Source organism: Nuphar pumila, chromosome 7 (assembly GCF_984573655.1).
Source record: "Nuphar pumila chromosome 7, dmNupPumi1.hap1.1, whole genome shotgun sequence".
NCBI lineage: Eukaryota > Viridiplantae > Streptophyta > Magnoliopsida > Nymphaeales > Nymphaeaceae > Nuphar > Nuphar pumila.
Genome location: NC_143255.1, coordinates 12604830 through 12620108, shown reverse-complemented (window position 1 = coordinate 12620108; position 15279 = coordinate 12604830). Strand labels below are relative to the sequence as shown.

The 15279-nt window shown below is 34.8% G+C and overlaps 1 protein-coding gene across 7 annotated transcripts in view; it reads left to right on the top strand.

Annotated features, from left to right (window-relative positions):
- The window catches only part of LOC149831176 (U-box domain-containing protein 4-like), a 65806-nt gene extending 52304 nt beyond the window's left edge, over positions 1-13502 (top strand). For 4 of the 7 annotated variants that reach the window (XM_090013723.1, XM_090013719.1, XM_090013720.1 and 1 more), the window contains 3 exons: positions 9378-9494; positions 9598-11649; positions 13108-13502. In XM_090013723.1, the coding sequence (XP_089869849.1) occupies positions 9378-9494; positions 9598-11649; positions 13108-13167 (2229 nt within the window). In that variant the 3' untranslated portion in view covers positions 13168-13502. Of the gene's footprint in view, positions 1-9377; positions 9495-9588; positions 11650-13107 lie in introns of all 7 variants that reach the window. The other 3 variants (XM_090013718.1, XM_090013721.1, XM_090013716.1) reach the window with 1 other exon arrangement.
- The last annotated feature ends 1777 nt before the right edge of the window (positions 13503-15279 follow it).

Sequence of the window (15279 nt, the reverse complement as noted above, 5' to 3'; positions counted from 1 at the left end):
CTCACTAGGAGAATCATTTCTTGATGAGAATGGTTATCACAAACAATTGCATTATCACATTGTATCATTAGATTCTTTAGAGTCATTTCTAGGTAATAAGTCAAATAAAAAATAATAATCAACATCTTCCTTGGGTTTTTGGTTTTCAAATCCATTAAGAAAAATAACATTTCTTGAAACATAAAGTTTGTTATTTTTAACATCATAGCACCTATATCATTTTTTATTTTCACCATAGCTAATAAAAGCACATTCAAGAGCTTTTGGTGAGAGTTTGTCTTGTCCTTGAAAAAGAATAAAACATTTGCAACCAAAGATTCTTAATCTTTTAAACTTCGAAGATATTTTAAATAATTTCTTAAAGGGGGGACATTTTTAAAGGACGAGGATGACATTTTATTTATAAGATATATTGCGGAAAGAGCGGCGTCAGCCAAAAAATTCTTTGGAACATTTTTTGAGATAAGAGTTGTTGTTTCAATAAGATGCTTATGCTTTCTTTCAGCAAGGGCATTTTTTTGAGGAGTTTTGGGATAAGATCTTTGATGGATAATGTCATTTTGTTTAAGATAATTTTGAAATTCTTTTGACATGTATTCTCCTCTAGAATCAGATCTAAAAATAACTATATTATTTTGAATTTGATTTTGAATAAGGATATGAAATTCTTTGAAAATGGAAAAGTCATTGAATTTGTTTTTAAGAAAGTAAACCCAAGTGTATCTAGTGAAATCACCAATAAAAATAATATAATATGAATAACCTCCTTTAGACATTACGGGTGCTGGTCCCAATACATCCGAATGTACTAACTAAAAGGGATTTTTAAAATGAAGTTGCTATGTGGAAAAGGAAGAGAATGCATTTTTTTCAGGATACAATCATTGCATGTAAATTCTTTTTTATTACAAAATTTCTCAAAAAGAGGAAAATGATACATCTTAGAGAGACTAGGATGACCAAGTCTTTTGTGCCAAGTGGCAACATCCTTTGTTTGAACATGGTTTCAAAAGGACTTAAATGATAATGACAAAAAGTCCATATAGTATAAGTCTCCTCTTCTATGGCCTTGCCCAATCTGCTTCCCAGATCGGAACACCTGCACATAGCAATTTGAAGATGAAAAGGAGACACTACAACCAAAATCAGATATTTGAGAAACCGAAAAAAGTGTAAGTTAAGTTTTAAAATAATTCTAATTTTTTGAACAAAGAATTTTTTGTTATTGCTAAAGGTTGTTTCAAGAGTTCCCATCCCCTTAATATCCAAAGATGTTTCATCGGCCGTAGAAACATAAGATTTGAAAGAGTTAATGATTGATTCGGATAAACGGGATGCATTTGGTAGCATATGAAAAAAAGTACCAGAATCAAGAATCCAAGAGGACATACTAGGAGTTGATGAGACCGCGACACTGGAAGTAGAAGGTGTGGAAGAGTTGTTTACCATAAATTGTTGAAATGCTTTCGTAAGTTGAACAATAGAGTCCTTGATGTCTCCATCTCTTCTTTGATCTTCATTTAAGTTGCTTGAGTTATCTCTAACGGAAGCCACTTTTCTCTTAAGCTTAGGACAATCGGGTCTAAGATGTCCCAGTTCATTACAATGATGACACACTATTTTTCTTTCTCCACCATTGTTGTTATAGCTATTTTTCAAAAAATGAGGTTTATATCTCCTTATATTGTTGCCTGGTTTTGATACCACATATACTTCATCAACGTCCTTTTTTTCTTGGCATAGATCGGCAAGAATTTCACTAAGAGGAGTTGAAGCCCTATGAAGTAGGGATCCCCTTAGTTGTTTAAAGGGCTTAAGCCCATAAATAAATTGAAAGAATCTCTCTCTTTATTTGCTTTTGCCTTATGACAATAACACTTCCTTCCCATTGAGGTTTAAGGAGAGTAAGTTCATCTCATAAAGGAGATAAGGTATTATAATAATCTTTAATACTCATATCTCCTTGCTTGGTTGCTCCAACTTGTTTTTGCAAAAAGAAATATCTAACAAGGTCTCTTTGAGTATATATACTTTTCATGAAGAACTATGCGTCATTTGCCTTCTTGAACTTGGCTAGATTATTACAAATTTTAAGATCCACATTATTCATGAATCGTGCCAATATTTTGGCATGCTCACTTTTTCGAATTTCAACTTTGGATTGGTATTCTTGAATGGCCTTGGCTTTTTCTTCATCATTCAAATCTTTTTTTTATCTCCTTCCATCTTGGTGAGTTTTAATTGTGGTTCCGAAATGGTACCACATACATGAAAAGAGTCTCACAAATAATCAAGTTTACAAATAACTTGATAAAACAAACATTCACAACATGGGCTAGAACAAAATATCACTTCAAGTGCTCTACGGCACAAATGTAAACAAAAGACATTAAATGCACTTATATTTTGTATTGACTTGAAGGTGAAAACCCTCTTTTTTATATATCTTACAATGGGCTGTATTGCCTATATTTATAGCCACCATACAAGGTTGAAGAGTCGTTGGGCTGTTCCCAACAACTCTAATTAGAGCCGTTCAAAACAGCCCAAAGACTCTTACTCTTACTGACTGTGTGCAACAGTCAGCAAGTACAACAGAAAAGGCTGTACAGAAAAGACAAAAGAGACTAACAGTCAGCGGGTACAACAGTAAATTAATGACTTGTACAGAAAAGACAAAAAAGACTAAAAACTATAAAAATAAAAAATTACAGAAATAAATAAAAGATAGATTACAAGAATATACATATATACTTTTAAATATGTATTTATATACATATGCTTATACATATACATACTCTTATATTAAGAAGAATATGTATATGTATTATTTTTCTAACAACCTCCCTCAAACTTATGGTGAAATCACCGAAAGTTTGTCAAGTAAAAAGTTGAATCTTGGTGAGCACAACGCCTTGGTGAAGAAATCCGCAAGTTAGTATTCTGATGTCACATAGGGAAGATCAATAGTCTTCTTTGGATATTCTTCACAAACAAAATGGCAATTCATTTTATATGCTTAGTTCTTTTATGAAACGTATGATTTCGAGCAATGTATATGAAACTCTTGTTGTCACAACATAATCTTGTAGGATTCTGAAGTTGAACTCCCATATCTGAAATTAGTTGTTTAAGCCACACGATTTCTTTGGTAGTAGTCGCCATTGCTATATATTCGGCTTCTGTAGATGATAGTGACATCTTTTGTTGTTTCTTGCACCTCCATGAAATCAGAGATTCACCTAGAAACATACAAAAACCAGTTGTTGAGAACCTATTATTTGGATCCCCTCCCCAATCAGCATCAGAGTATGCAATAAGATCTAGGGAGGAAGAAGAAGATAGAAAAACTCCCTTATTTATTATGCCTCTGATATATTTAGTAATTCTCATGACTGCACTCATATGAGCTGATGTTGGAGCATGTTGAAATTGACTGGCTATATGTACAGCATGAGCTATGTCTGGTCTTGTAATACTTAGATACATAAGAGATCCCACGAAGGGAGTTGGATTGTCCAAAGGGACTCCATCATCGGCTCACATTATTATTCCAACAATCTCTGGAGTGTCAACAATTTTGTCATCTGATAGTCCTAACCTATCAATAATATCTAAAGCAAACTTTGTTTGTGACAATATGTACCCCCTGTTAGAGTATGATACTTCTATACCAAGAAAGTATGTTAGTAACCCAAGATTTATCATTTCAAAAGAATTTTTCAAAAACTGTTTTACTTTCTTAATTTCTTCTTTGTCACTACCTGTAATCAACATATCATCAACATATAAAAGTAAAATTATAATATTTGTAAAAGATTTCTTAATAAACAAGGCTGTATTAGTATAACATGGTTTAAAACCATATTTTGTAATGACATTGTTAAAAGTATCAAACCAAGCCTTAGGTGCTTGTTTGAGCCCATACAGTGCCTTTTTTAATTTAATCACTTTTTTTGAAAGAATTATTAATCCAGGTGGAATATCCATATATACTTCATTGAGATTCCCATTTAAAAATGTATTTTCAACATCCATTTGAAATATATTCTAATTTTTAATAGCTGAAATAGCTACAAGCATTCGAACAGTGGTCATCCTGGCAACAAGAGCAAAAGTTTCTTCGTAATCTACTCCGTATTCTTAAGAGTATCCTTTGGCAATTAGCCTAGCTTTATGTCTTTCCAAGGATCCATCACTTTTAGTTTTTATTTTTAAAACTCATCTACAACCTATGGTCTAATTTCTCAAGTATTAGCTTCTTTAAGAACGTCTAATTCTATATGCATGGCTTTTATCCATTCGGGTAAAATTTTTGCTTCATTGTAACATGAGGGTTCAAAATATGAATGAATAACTATAAAACATGTTCTATGTTTTAGAGAAAATGAGTCATAAGACACAAACTTATTTGGAATTCTTGAGGTTCGTTCAGATCTATGAATAGTGTTTTGTTCTGAAGGAATTTCTAATGTTTCATGGTTACTTTGATTTACACCTTCATTGGGTGCATTCCGATTTCTTCTAGTGTATACTATTGGTTCAACTGTTGTTCTATTCTCAATAAGAGGTTCTACATAAATATTTTCATCATTAGATAGCAATTTAAACAAGAAAGAATAATCAGAATTTATGTCTTGTGACGTGTTTCCTTTAAATCCATTTTCATTTTCAATAAAATTAACATTTCTTGAGATGAGAAGTTTATCATTTTTTATATCATAACATTTAAATCCTTTTTATGTTTCAGAATAACCAATGAACGCACAAGGGATAGCTTTAGAAGATAGTTTATCTTCTTTATCATTTAAAACATAACCTTTACAACCAAAGATTCTCAGTCTTTGATAGTCAGGTTGATATTTGAATAATTTTTCAAAGGGAATTTCATTTGACAAAGTTTTGAAAGGCATCCTATTTATGAGATATACTGAAGTTAATGCAGCTTCAGCCCAAAGATTTTTAGGAATATTTTTAACAATAAGAAGGGTTCTTGTAGTTTCCATAATATGTTTGTGTTTTCTTTCTGAAATTTCATTTTGTTGTGGGGTTCTAGGACACGATCTTTGATGTAAAATTCCTTCGTTTTCTAAAAATTGTTTAAACTCATTTGATAAATATTCTCCTCGAGAGTCAGTTCTGAGGATTTTGAGCTTACTTTCAAATTGATTTTTAATCATGTTGTGGAACGTTTTGAAGGTTGCAAATACATGTGATTTAAACTTAAGAAAGTAAATCCAACAATATCTAGTGAAGTCATCGATAAACACAACATAGTAGGAGAATCCTCCTTTAGAGGCAACGAGAGCAGGACCCCACGCATCCGAATGAACTAATTCAAAAGGCTTTGAAGAGTAAAAAGTTTTTTGACCATATGGCAAAGCCGTCATTTTACCAAGTAAACATTTTTTACATTCAAAATTATCTTTATAAAGATTCTTGGTAACATGTACAAAATTTAATTTTCTTATATTTGGATGCCCAAGTCTATGATGCCAAGTATGTATATCTTTTGTTTGGGCAGTGTTACAAAAATGATTTATTTGGAATACAAAGAAAATCCATATAATAGAGGTCTCCTTGCCTAGAACCTTCCCTAATCCATTTCTCGGACTGGCAATCCTGCACCCAACATTTACTTAATGAGAAAATAACATCACATCCATAATCCGATATTTGAGAAACTGAAAGTAGGTTAAGATGAAGTTTTGGTATAAGTCTTATTTTTGGAATATAAAATTTGTTATGTTTTGACAAGTCATTTTTAAAAATTCCAACACCCTCTATTTCCAAGGCAGTGCCATCGACAGTGGAAACAAATGTTGCATTTAAATTAGGTTGACATTTAGATAATATTGTCTTATGTGGGGTCATATGAAAAGAAGCTCCTGAATCAAGAATCTAAGAACACATAACAGGAGTAGAAGAGGATGCAATGGTCGCTCCTGAGGTAGATCCTTTAAGCAGTGGTTGCAATGCCTCCGTCAGTTGAGATAATGATTTGGTGAGGTCTTTGAGATTCATAGTATCATCATCTTGTTTCGATGGTGCGTCAGCAACACGTTTTTTTGAGGCCTATATTTGTATCTAGGACATTGAGGCCTAATATGACCATGTTCATTACAGTTATGGCAAATGATTTTTTATTCTCCTCTATTCTTACCAAAATGAGGAGGTTTATATGGCTTGATATAATGTCCTAGTTTTGATGCGACAAATGCGCAATTCTCTTCTTGACCATTGCTAGAGGTAGCGAGTACACTAACATTTTTACTCATGTTTAGCCTAGTTTCTTCTCCACTAAGTTTAGTGAGAATCTTATGAATAGGAGGAGGAGATGAGGATAATAGCAAAGAGGCCCTTGTTTGTTCAAACTCGGGTCTCAAACCATAGAGAAAAGCGAAGAGTCTATCTTCTTTAACTTGAACTCTTCACATTTCTATACACTTTTCTTCCCATTTGGGTTCAAATTGGGTTAAGTTGGGTCCAAATGGAAGATAACTCCATAAAGTAATCTCTTACCTTCTTATCTCCTTGTTTAATATTTCTAACTTTTTCTTGGAGATAATATTTGTGAGCCATATCTTTTTCGGTAAACATACCTTTAAGATATTCTCATGCTTCATTTGTCTTTTTGTAACATAAAAGGTTTGAGGCAATTTTTGTCTCAACTCCACTTAGCATCCATGAAAGAATCTTGGCGTTTTTCATTTCCCATTCATCCAACTTTTTGTAGTATTTTTCTATGGCTTTGTTCCTTTCTTAAGGCTTGTCTCAACACCATTTTCACCTAAAGTAATTTTGGGAGTAGGTTCAAGAATAATACCCCCTACGAATACCCATAAACCTTGTCCCTTTATAAAAGTCTCTAAATGTCCCGCCCAAATGTTGTAGTTGTTTTCTTTAAGTTTGAATGGCGGAATAAAGTTGGAGTTGCTTGTATTGTGTAGGAAAAATTCACCCATGATGAATGATGAATCAAGAGAGAACAATGAACCACCACCACGAAAGAGAGCAAGCACACTTTATGAGGCAACCTACCAATGCACGGTTGATCATACACCAAGCTCTGATACCATGAAAAGAGTCTTACAAATAATCAAGTTTACAAATAACTTGATAAGACAAACATTCACAACATGGGCTAGAACAAAATATCACTTCAAGTGCTCTATGGCACAAATGTAAACAAAGTGCATCAAATGCACTTATATTTTGTATTGACTTGAGGGTGAAAACCCTCTTTTTTATATATCTTACAATGGGATGTATTGCCCTTATTTATAGCCACCATACAAGGTTGAAGAGTCGTTGGGTTGTTCCCACCGGCTCTAATTAGAGCCGTTGGAAACAGCCCAACGACTCTTACTCTTACTGACTGTGTGCAACAGTCAGCAGGTACAAGAGTCAATTAATGACTGTTGTACATAAAAGGCTATACAGAAAAGACAAAAGAGACTAACAGTCAGCAGGTACAACAGTCAATTAATGACTTGTACAAAAAGACAAAAAAGACTAAAAACTATAAAAATAAAAAATTACAGAAATAAATAAAAGACAGATTACAAGAATATACATATATACTTTTAAATATGTATTTATATACATATGCTTATACATATGCATACTCTTGTATTAAGAAGAATATATATATGTATACATATATATATATATATATTCAAGTATATACATATATGTATTATTTTTCTAACAATACATATTCTTAAAGTTTCTTGCCTTTGAGGTTATTCTCTATAGCGGCCGCCCACATTCTATAATTGGCCTCATTCAATTTGAATGAGATCAATCTTTGTATCTTTATCGGCCATTGCGGAAGAGTTGAAGAATTACAAGAGTGTGAATCTAAAAACACACTTCAAAAAGGAGTCCCAAGAGTGATCAAATGCCTAGGGGCTCTAATACCATGTAATGAAACTCTAGTGCAAAGAACAATGTCACAAAGTGACTATAAGAGATGCACAAGTATACAAACAAGAAGCCACTAATGGGCAAAATACAACAAGCCACAAAGGGGAAAGTGACAAACACACACAATATGAGAGAGAGAGCTTAAAAATATAAAGAATCTCTTATTGAAAATGCTTCAATAAGCATTAAAAAATAGTGGGGCAAGATCCCTTATTTATACACTCAATGGAAGCAAAGGGGCTCCCATAGAGTCGTTGGGAGCCCCCTCATCGATCATATTTGTGACCATTGGGGAGGATCCCAACGGCTCTTATGTGGGCCCAAATCTTAATATTTTAAAGAAAAAAGAAAAATAAATAAAAAAAGAAGAAAGAAAAAGGTGGTCCCTAGTGGACATGCATATATATACAAGTGAATAGACTAAATTGCCCCTAGTGGGCATTACAAAGGACATAAAGAATATATATATATATATATGTGTGTGTGTGTGTGTGTGTGTGTGTGTGGTAACAACATATTTTTAACAATGTCTCCCGGCTAAATGATGCTTCGACCGAGATATACCACCCGAAAAAACAGTATGGCAATAGTTGCACTCGATTTTCAATCGGTTTTCATTCATTACTTGAGTGCCCCATTGTCATGCAGATAATTTGATGCCATATTTTCCAAAAAAAACTCGATAAGAAGTAAAGAATAAGTTCTTTTTTACCTTAACCCACTTCTTTGAGTGAAAAAATGGTGGAAATGCACTTTTACTTGAACAAACAACAAAAGTTTTCTCCCTTGCACACGGATTGGCCCCCAAATAGCTCTCACAAGTCCTAGGGTGCGTGGATACCTCTCTAATGACTTCTACACAAATGATGAAGTATGCCCTCAAGAGGTCTTTAAAACCTAAAACTGAAAAATTATGATTCGGCCTTTTTTTAAGTGTGTCAACACTATATCGTACGATATGGTTGTATCGTACGATGCATACAATACACACTTTTTCCCAATACGAGTGTGTATCGTATCGATATTTCCCATAGTAACGATATGTATCATACCATACCGTATCGTACAATATGGTATGGTACAATACTTACAACATTGGTTTAAACCTTCACAGTGACAAGGATAAAACCTCATTTAACTCATGGAAAGATATACATTAGTTGCTGGTAACTTTTAATGTATTTCCTCAAAATATGGATTGAATGTGGATTTGCTAGTTAGTCAACACAATGAAAGTTGTGTTCATGGTACACAGTACCCCTTGTTTTCAATAAATTCTGTTTGCAAGTTATGCTTTGAGTCTACCAGAACAATTTGTTTTGTATGTTTCTCATCATGATCTTGTCAAACAATTTTTGGTTATACCATGCAAGTAATTTGCAGAATCCTGAATTCTTTGACCTAATGCGTATTTCTAATGTGAGTTTTCTTCACGTGCATGTTATCAGCTTTTGCAAATTGAAGTGGTAGCTGAGAAGATTCAGGTATCTATACAAGCGATCTGCACAATCCTGAGTTCTTTGACCTTATCTGCTCCTTCGGCTTCTAATATAGCTCGTATTCAGGTATTAAACAGATAATTGAAAACATATCTGTTCTCAATTTCATTTTATTTGCAGTCATCATCAGTACCATGATACTAATCTTTTGTCATGTTAGTATATACAGAAATATGAATGCATGAGCGAGAATCACATATCATCAGTAATCAGGGAAGCCATAAAAATTCAAAGAGAGGGCACTTTGCCTAGCTCTGAGACCATGGTGAGGATTTCAGACTCCCTCAGTTTGTCGTCAAGCCAGGAACTTTTAATGGAGTCTGTGGCTTTGGAAAAGGCAAAGCTAGAGGCTGGACATGAAAATAAATCTGAAGAAGTGGAGCTTCTAGATGAGGTTATTGCTCTTGTTACTTACATGCATGACTCCCTTGTAAAAATAAAACAATCCCAAACAGTGAACGGAGTTCCAATTCCTCCTGATTTTTGTTGTCCGCTTTCCCTTGAACCAATGTCAGATCCAGTGATTGTGGCATCTGGACAAACTTACGAGCGAGCCTTTATCCAGAAGTGGTTAGATCTGGGTTTGACAGTTTGTCCAAAGACACACCAAAATCTAGCTCGTACAAATGTGATTCCCAACTTCACCGTCAAGGGACTCATTGCAAATTGGTGTGAAATGAATAATGTCAAGTTGCATGATCCTCTAAAGTCTATTAATTCAAATCAACCCTTGACGCTTCTTGCACATGCAGAATGTATTGCTACCAATACTCATCTTCCTAGGTCTCTTAGCTCTAAATCTTCGGAATCAGCCAAATCTGCAAGTTCATTTGATCAGAGATTCTCAAATGGAGACAATGTAGAGGGTCATCCAAATGAAAATTCATCTTCTCAGTCAGACCCTCATAGGGTTTCAGATGGTGCTTCTGTGAGTGGAACTATTTCAATGGAAACTCTAGATGTGGAAAACGGGTCCAGTAAGGGATCCCTTAATGCTTCTTCAGTGAGCATTGAAAATGGGATGGCTAACTTGGGCAGCCTAAATGTAAATTCTGGCCATCTAACAATCCTAGCTGACATTGATTCTCTAGAAGGTGGCTTAAATGATGAGTGGATTGAGGGTCATACCTGTAGCACATCAATGTCAAGTGCTGTTTCCAGCACTGATGTTCAAGCTGAAGCTGGAGACGTCAATGAGATGTCTAGTGATAACACAAATGATAACGGGGATGCTTCTGGTGAGGTTACTTCAAAAGATCCTGCTTCATCTGCTCCACCAAGGGATTCAGATCTTCCTATCAGGTTGTCAGATTTTCGGTCTAGAAGCCACTTATGGAGAAGGCCATCTGACCGAAGCCTTGTTCCAAGGATCACTTCTTCACCTGTTCTTAACTCGAGGTCCAACTTGTCAGAAATTGAGGCTCAGGTTAGAAAGCTGCTTGAAGATTTGCAGAGCTCATCACAGGAAATGCAAAGATCAGCTGTTATTGAATTGCGGCATCTTACAAAGCACAACATGGAGAATCGGATTGTAATTGCGAGCTCTGGAGCAATCAAGTTTTTAGTTGATTTACTGTATTCAACGGACATAAGAACCCAAGAGAATGCTGTTACTGCGCTGCTGAATCTGTCACTTAATGACAACAATAAGACTGCAATTGCCAATGCTGGAGCAATAGAACCTCTAATTCATGTGCTCAAGACAGGAAGTGTAGAAGCTAAAGAAAATTCTGCTGCAACTCTTTTCAGCCTTTCTGTGATAGACGAGAACAAGGCCAGGATTGGAAGATCTGGTGCAATCCATCCATTGGTAGGCTTATTGGGCAGTGGAACTCCCCGAGGGAAGAAAGATGCTGCTACTGCTTTGTTTAATTTGTCAATCTGCCATGAGAACAAGGCACAGATTGTGCAAGCTGGGGCTGTGAGACACCTTGTGGAGCTGATGGACCCAGCAGCAGGTATGGTTGACAAGGCTGTTGCTGTCTTGTCTAACCTTTCAACAATTCCAGAAGGACGTAATGCAATTGGTCAGGAAGGAGGAATTCCAGTTCTTGTGGAGGTTGTTGAACTTGGATCTTCAAGAGGGAAAGAAAATGCGGCAGCAGCATTGCTACAACTTTGTACGTGCAGCCCTAGATTCTCTAACATGGTACTACAAGAAGGTGCTGTGCCTCCATTAGTAGCATTATCCCAGTCTGGCACAGCACGAGCTAAAGAGAAGGTCTCTCTCTCTCTCTCTCTCTCTCTCTCTCTCTCTCTCTCTCTATATATATATATATATATATATATATATATATATATATATATATATATATATATATATGCGTGTGCACAAACCCTATGATAAAGAAGACCTCTAGTACATCTGTACGAGATTTAGCCTGACATATAGGTGTGTACACTCACAAGGCACAAAGTGTAATTGATCAAATTTGCATTTGCACCTGTGAACGCAGACTCATGCCTTATCTAACATGCTGCCCCCATTTGCAAATTGTGTGTGCATGTGTTGTATGTGTACATGCATGTTTGCATGCATGAGTGTGTGCTTGAAAGTTGAAAAACAGCATTATTTGCAACTTACAAGGGTTTAAAAACCTGTTGAGTCAACCTAGTGACTAAGCAAATTGATGTGGATTGACAAAAAACTTGGATGACCCAAGAGGCCAATTTATTTACTGCAACGTCACTACTAATTCTCTGTCTTGAGAGTGTCTCTTTATCTAGACTGTAAGATGTGAGTAAAAAAGTTGGAGCTAAAATATCTTTTTCTATATATTTTAGGATATAAAAACATGCAATCAAGCATATTATAATAAAAGAAAATTTACCGATATTTTGATATCCTCGACATTAAATGAAAAAGGGTTTGTCTAAATGTAAGCTAGTTATTTTAGCATTAACAACATTCAATTTATTGAATTTTTTTAAAATACATGGTTACTTTTTGGGGTACTTTCATTTTCAAATTCAAGCTATTAAAGTATACATTGTTACATTTTTTTTCATTAAAATTTGTATCAAATCTCAAATGTGACTTTTTAGGAAATTATTGGTCACTTTTTCTCTCCTGAAATTTGGCTTCTCTTTTTTGTAAGTTTAACCAATTTGTTGTGGCATGGTGATGATGGAGATCTAATGCAAGTATATTTTAAGGATAGATGAGAAACAACAAAAACAATAATTGAGAGAGAAAGATGCAAATCAATATCCACCCACTTCATCTGCCTTCCAAACCTAGATATGCATATAAGACAGTATATTCTAATTGTTGGAGGGTAAGAAAATAGTATTTTTCTGTTAACTCGTGATAAACTACTAGCAGCTAGAGTTGATTTTAGAATTGTTTGTGACTGTGTTGATATGCGTGAGCAAAACTTTAGTACCTTTTTGAAATTTTCGATATTCATTAGGAACATAACAGCCCCACACTTCCACCCCACCCCCACCCCACCCCACCCCAACCCAACGCGCACACACACATGCACAAAATTATATTAGGAAAGACCAAAGGAAGAATTCATTTTTTTATTGAGTACATTTGGAAATTAAATTTGCCTATTATAGATTTTGCTTTTTTTTGTCTGAAATTTGTGCACAAAGAAAGTAGAATGGAGATGGTTCCTAACATAATTAGCCTAACTAATTAAATAAATTTAAATCTTATTTCTGTTTCTAGGCACTGGGACTTCTCAGCCATTTCAGAAATCAGCGCCATGGCAATCCAGGGAGGGGCTGATTCGTATGAGGAATTGATCCCTCATTATATGTACAATGTTCTTATAGTCCAGCCCTGAGAATCACTTCACGTTTCATGGTCTAAGGCAGAACTTAATATTTGTGGTATATATAAGGTTTGCCCATTCTGCTGAAATAATTTTGTTGTGCTGTTTAGGTATTTCATCTGATGATCAATAGGTAATAGAATGGTTATTCCTGCTTATTCTTTATTGCTGATTCATGTATATTTGATAATCTTATGTGATTATCAACTTATGTTTACAGATTATGGTTGAGGTGTTGTAACTTTATTTTTTGTAATTATAATCATATGATCAGCTTGCCCTGTTCTAATCCTTGACTTTATTTTGTCATTATCATTTAAAGTTGCAATCACAGCATGTGTATGTGTTTACCTTGAATAAATGGGAGTCTTATATCATATTGCAATTTGGATTGGACGGCCAGAAGGGTACTAGCAATCTTCTCCCATTGAGGGAGATGTGAGAAGGCCAGTAGCATCATAAAGGATGATTAGCTTTTATGTATCTCTGCATGTATGGTTGCAATCAGAGATCTTAGGTATTCGCCCACTGTGGTACCTATCTTTTTGTTTTTTTTTTAGTTTACATCGTTTTGGTTACTGAATGTGATTTTGGCAAGGTGCTAGGATCTGTACTATTTTAATATAGATGTACAATCTTGGCAAAGTCATTCTTATTTTGTCATTATTGTCTAAATTTGCATTCACAGCACAAATGGTAGCCCTGTTCTCTCTGTCATCTTGCAATTTGGAAGGGCACTAACAATCTCATGTGATTGAGGGACACGGAGAAAGCCAACAAATATTGTAAAGGATGATACTTTGGCTTTTATGTATCCCTGCGTGTATGGTTGGAATCAGAAATCTTCTTAGGTATTAATCCGTTATGGTATTTTTTATATCTTTTTGGTCGTTGAATGTGATTTGGATTGAGCAAGGCGCTAGGATCTGTTTTTTTTTTAATACGGATGTTGTGCAATCTTTGCATTCTTCAAAGTCTATTGTGGTATTCAGATTACTGTTATGAAGCATGTCATAGTATATGGAGCATCAACAATATATGAAAGGGTGCTCTGGGAGCACCTAAGAAACCATAGTTTTTGTACATTCTCGAGTTGTTTTTGCCAATCAAAGCTACGTGCATTTCTTAGTGGAGAACAAATTTTGGATAATGTAATTTTGATGTACATGTATGTTTTTTAAGATTTTAAAAAATCCATGGCCCACAATGTTCCAAAATTTCATGATTTAAACAATCCTATTTCTTTGTTCAAAAAACATGATCCAAGCATGATTCCCATCAAACCAACTATGCTGAATATCTGATAGTGAATATGTAGTCTACATCAATGGTTTCTACTAGGTGAACCTAAATGCTCCTCTTATCATATATATGACACTAAGACAATCTTTGATAGTCTTTTTTAAACCTTATAAATACCTACCTGCATATCGGAATAGGATGATCCAATAGTCAATTTCTATAAAATCAAGCATGTAGAACACATCTGTACGGTCAGACTTAAGGAAAACATGAAAAACCCTTTCAAAAATTCGTTAATTGGGTGGTTAGCAGCTATATATATATATATATATATATATATATATATATATATATATATATATATATATATATATATATATATATACACTTACGATTTTGGACATTTTAGCGGCATCTGGCCCCTTCTGTGGTCTTTCGCTGAATTGATCACATTGGAGGAATTTCTTTGTGGTATGTTGAGGCAAACCTCTTACTGCACAGTGGGAATCTTTCTACCACACGGGGTTAGCGAATGATATCTTTTTTCTGGTGAAATCAGCCTTATAAGTGTGGCGCACCTACAACTTTGCTCATAGGCAACACTCTCAAAGCATTAGTTCTAGGGGTGGCGACATTTTTTAATGATGCTCGACAAGAATATGCCAAAGTTTACTTCTTGCCTTGCCTATTTGAAATACTCCCTCCTCTACTGATGGATACCCTTCTGCCTTTCCAATTCAAGCCGCTGTTGAAGGGTCCAAAAGTTCAAAGGTGTTCGATTTGCATCGGACTTTTTGAGTGTTCAATGATACTATATATATTGT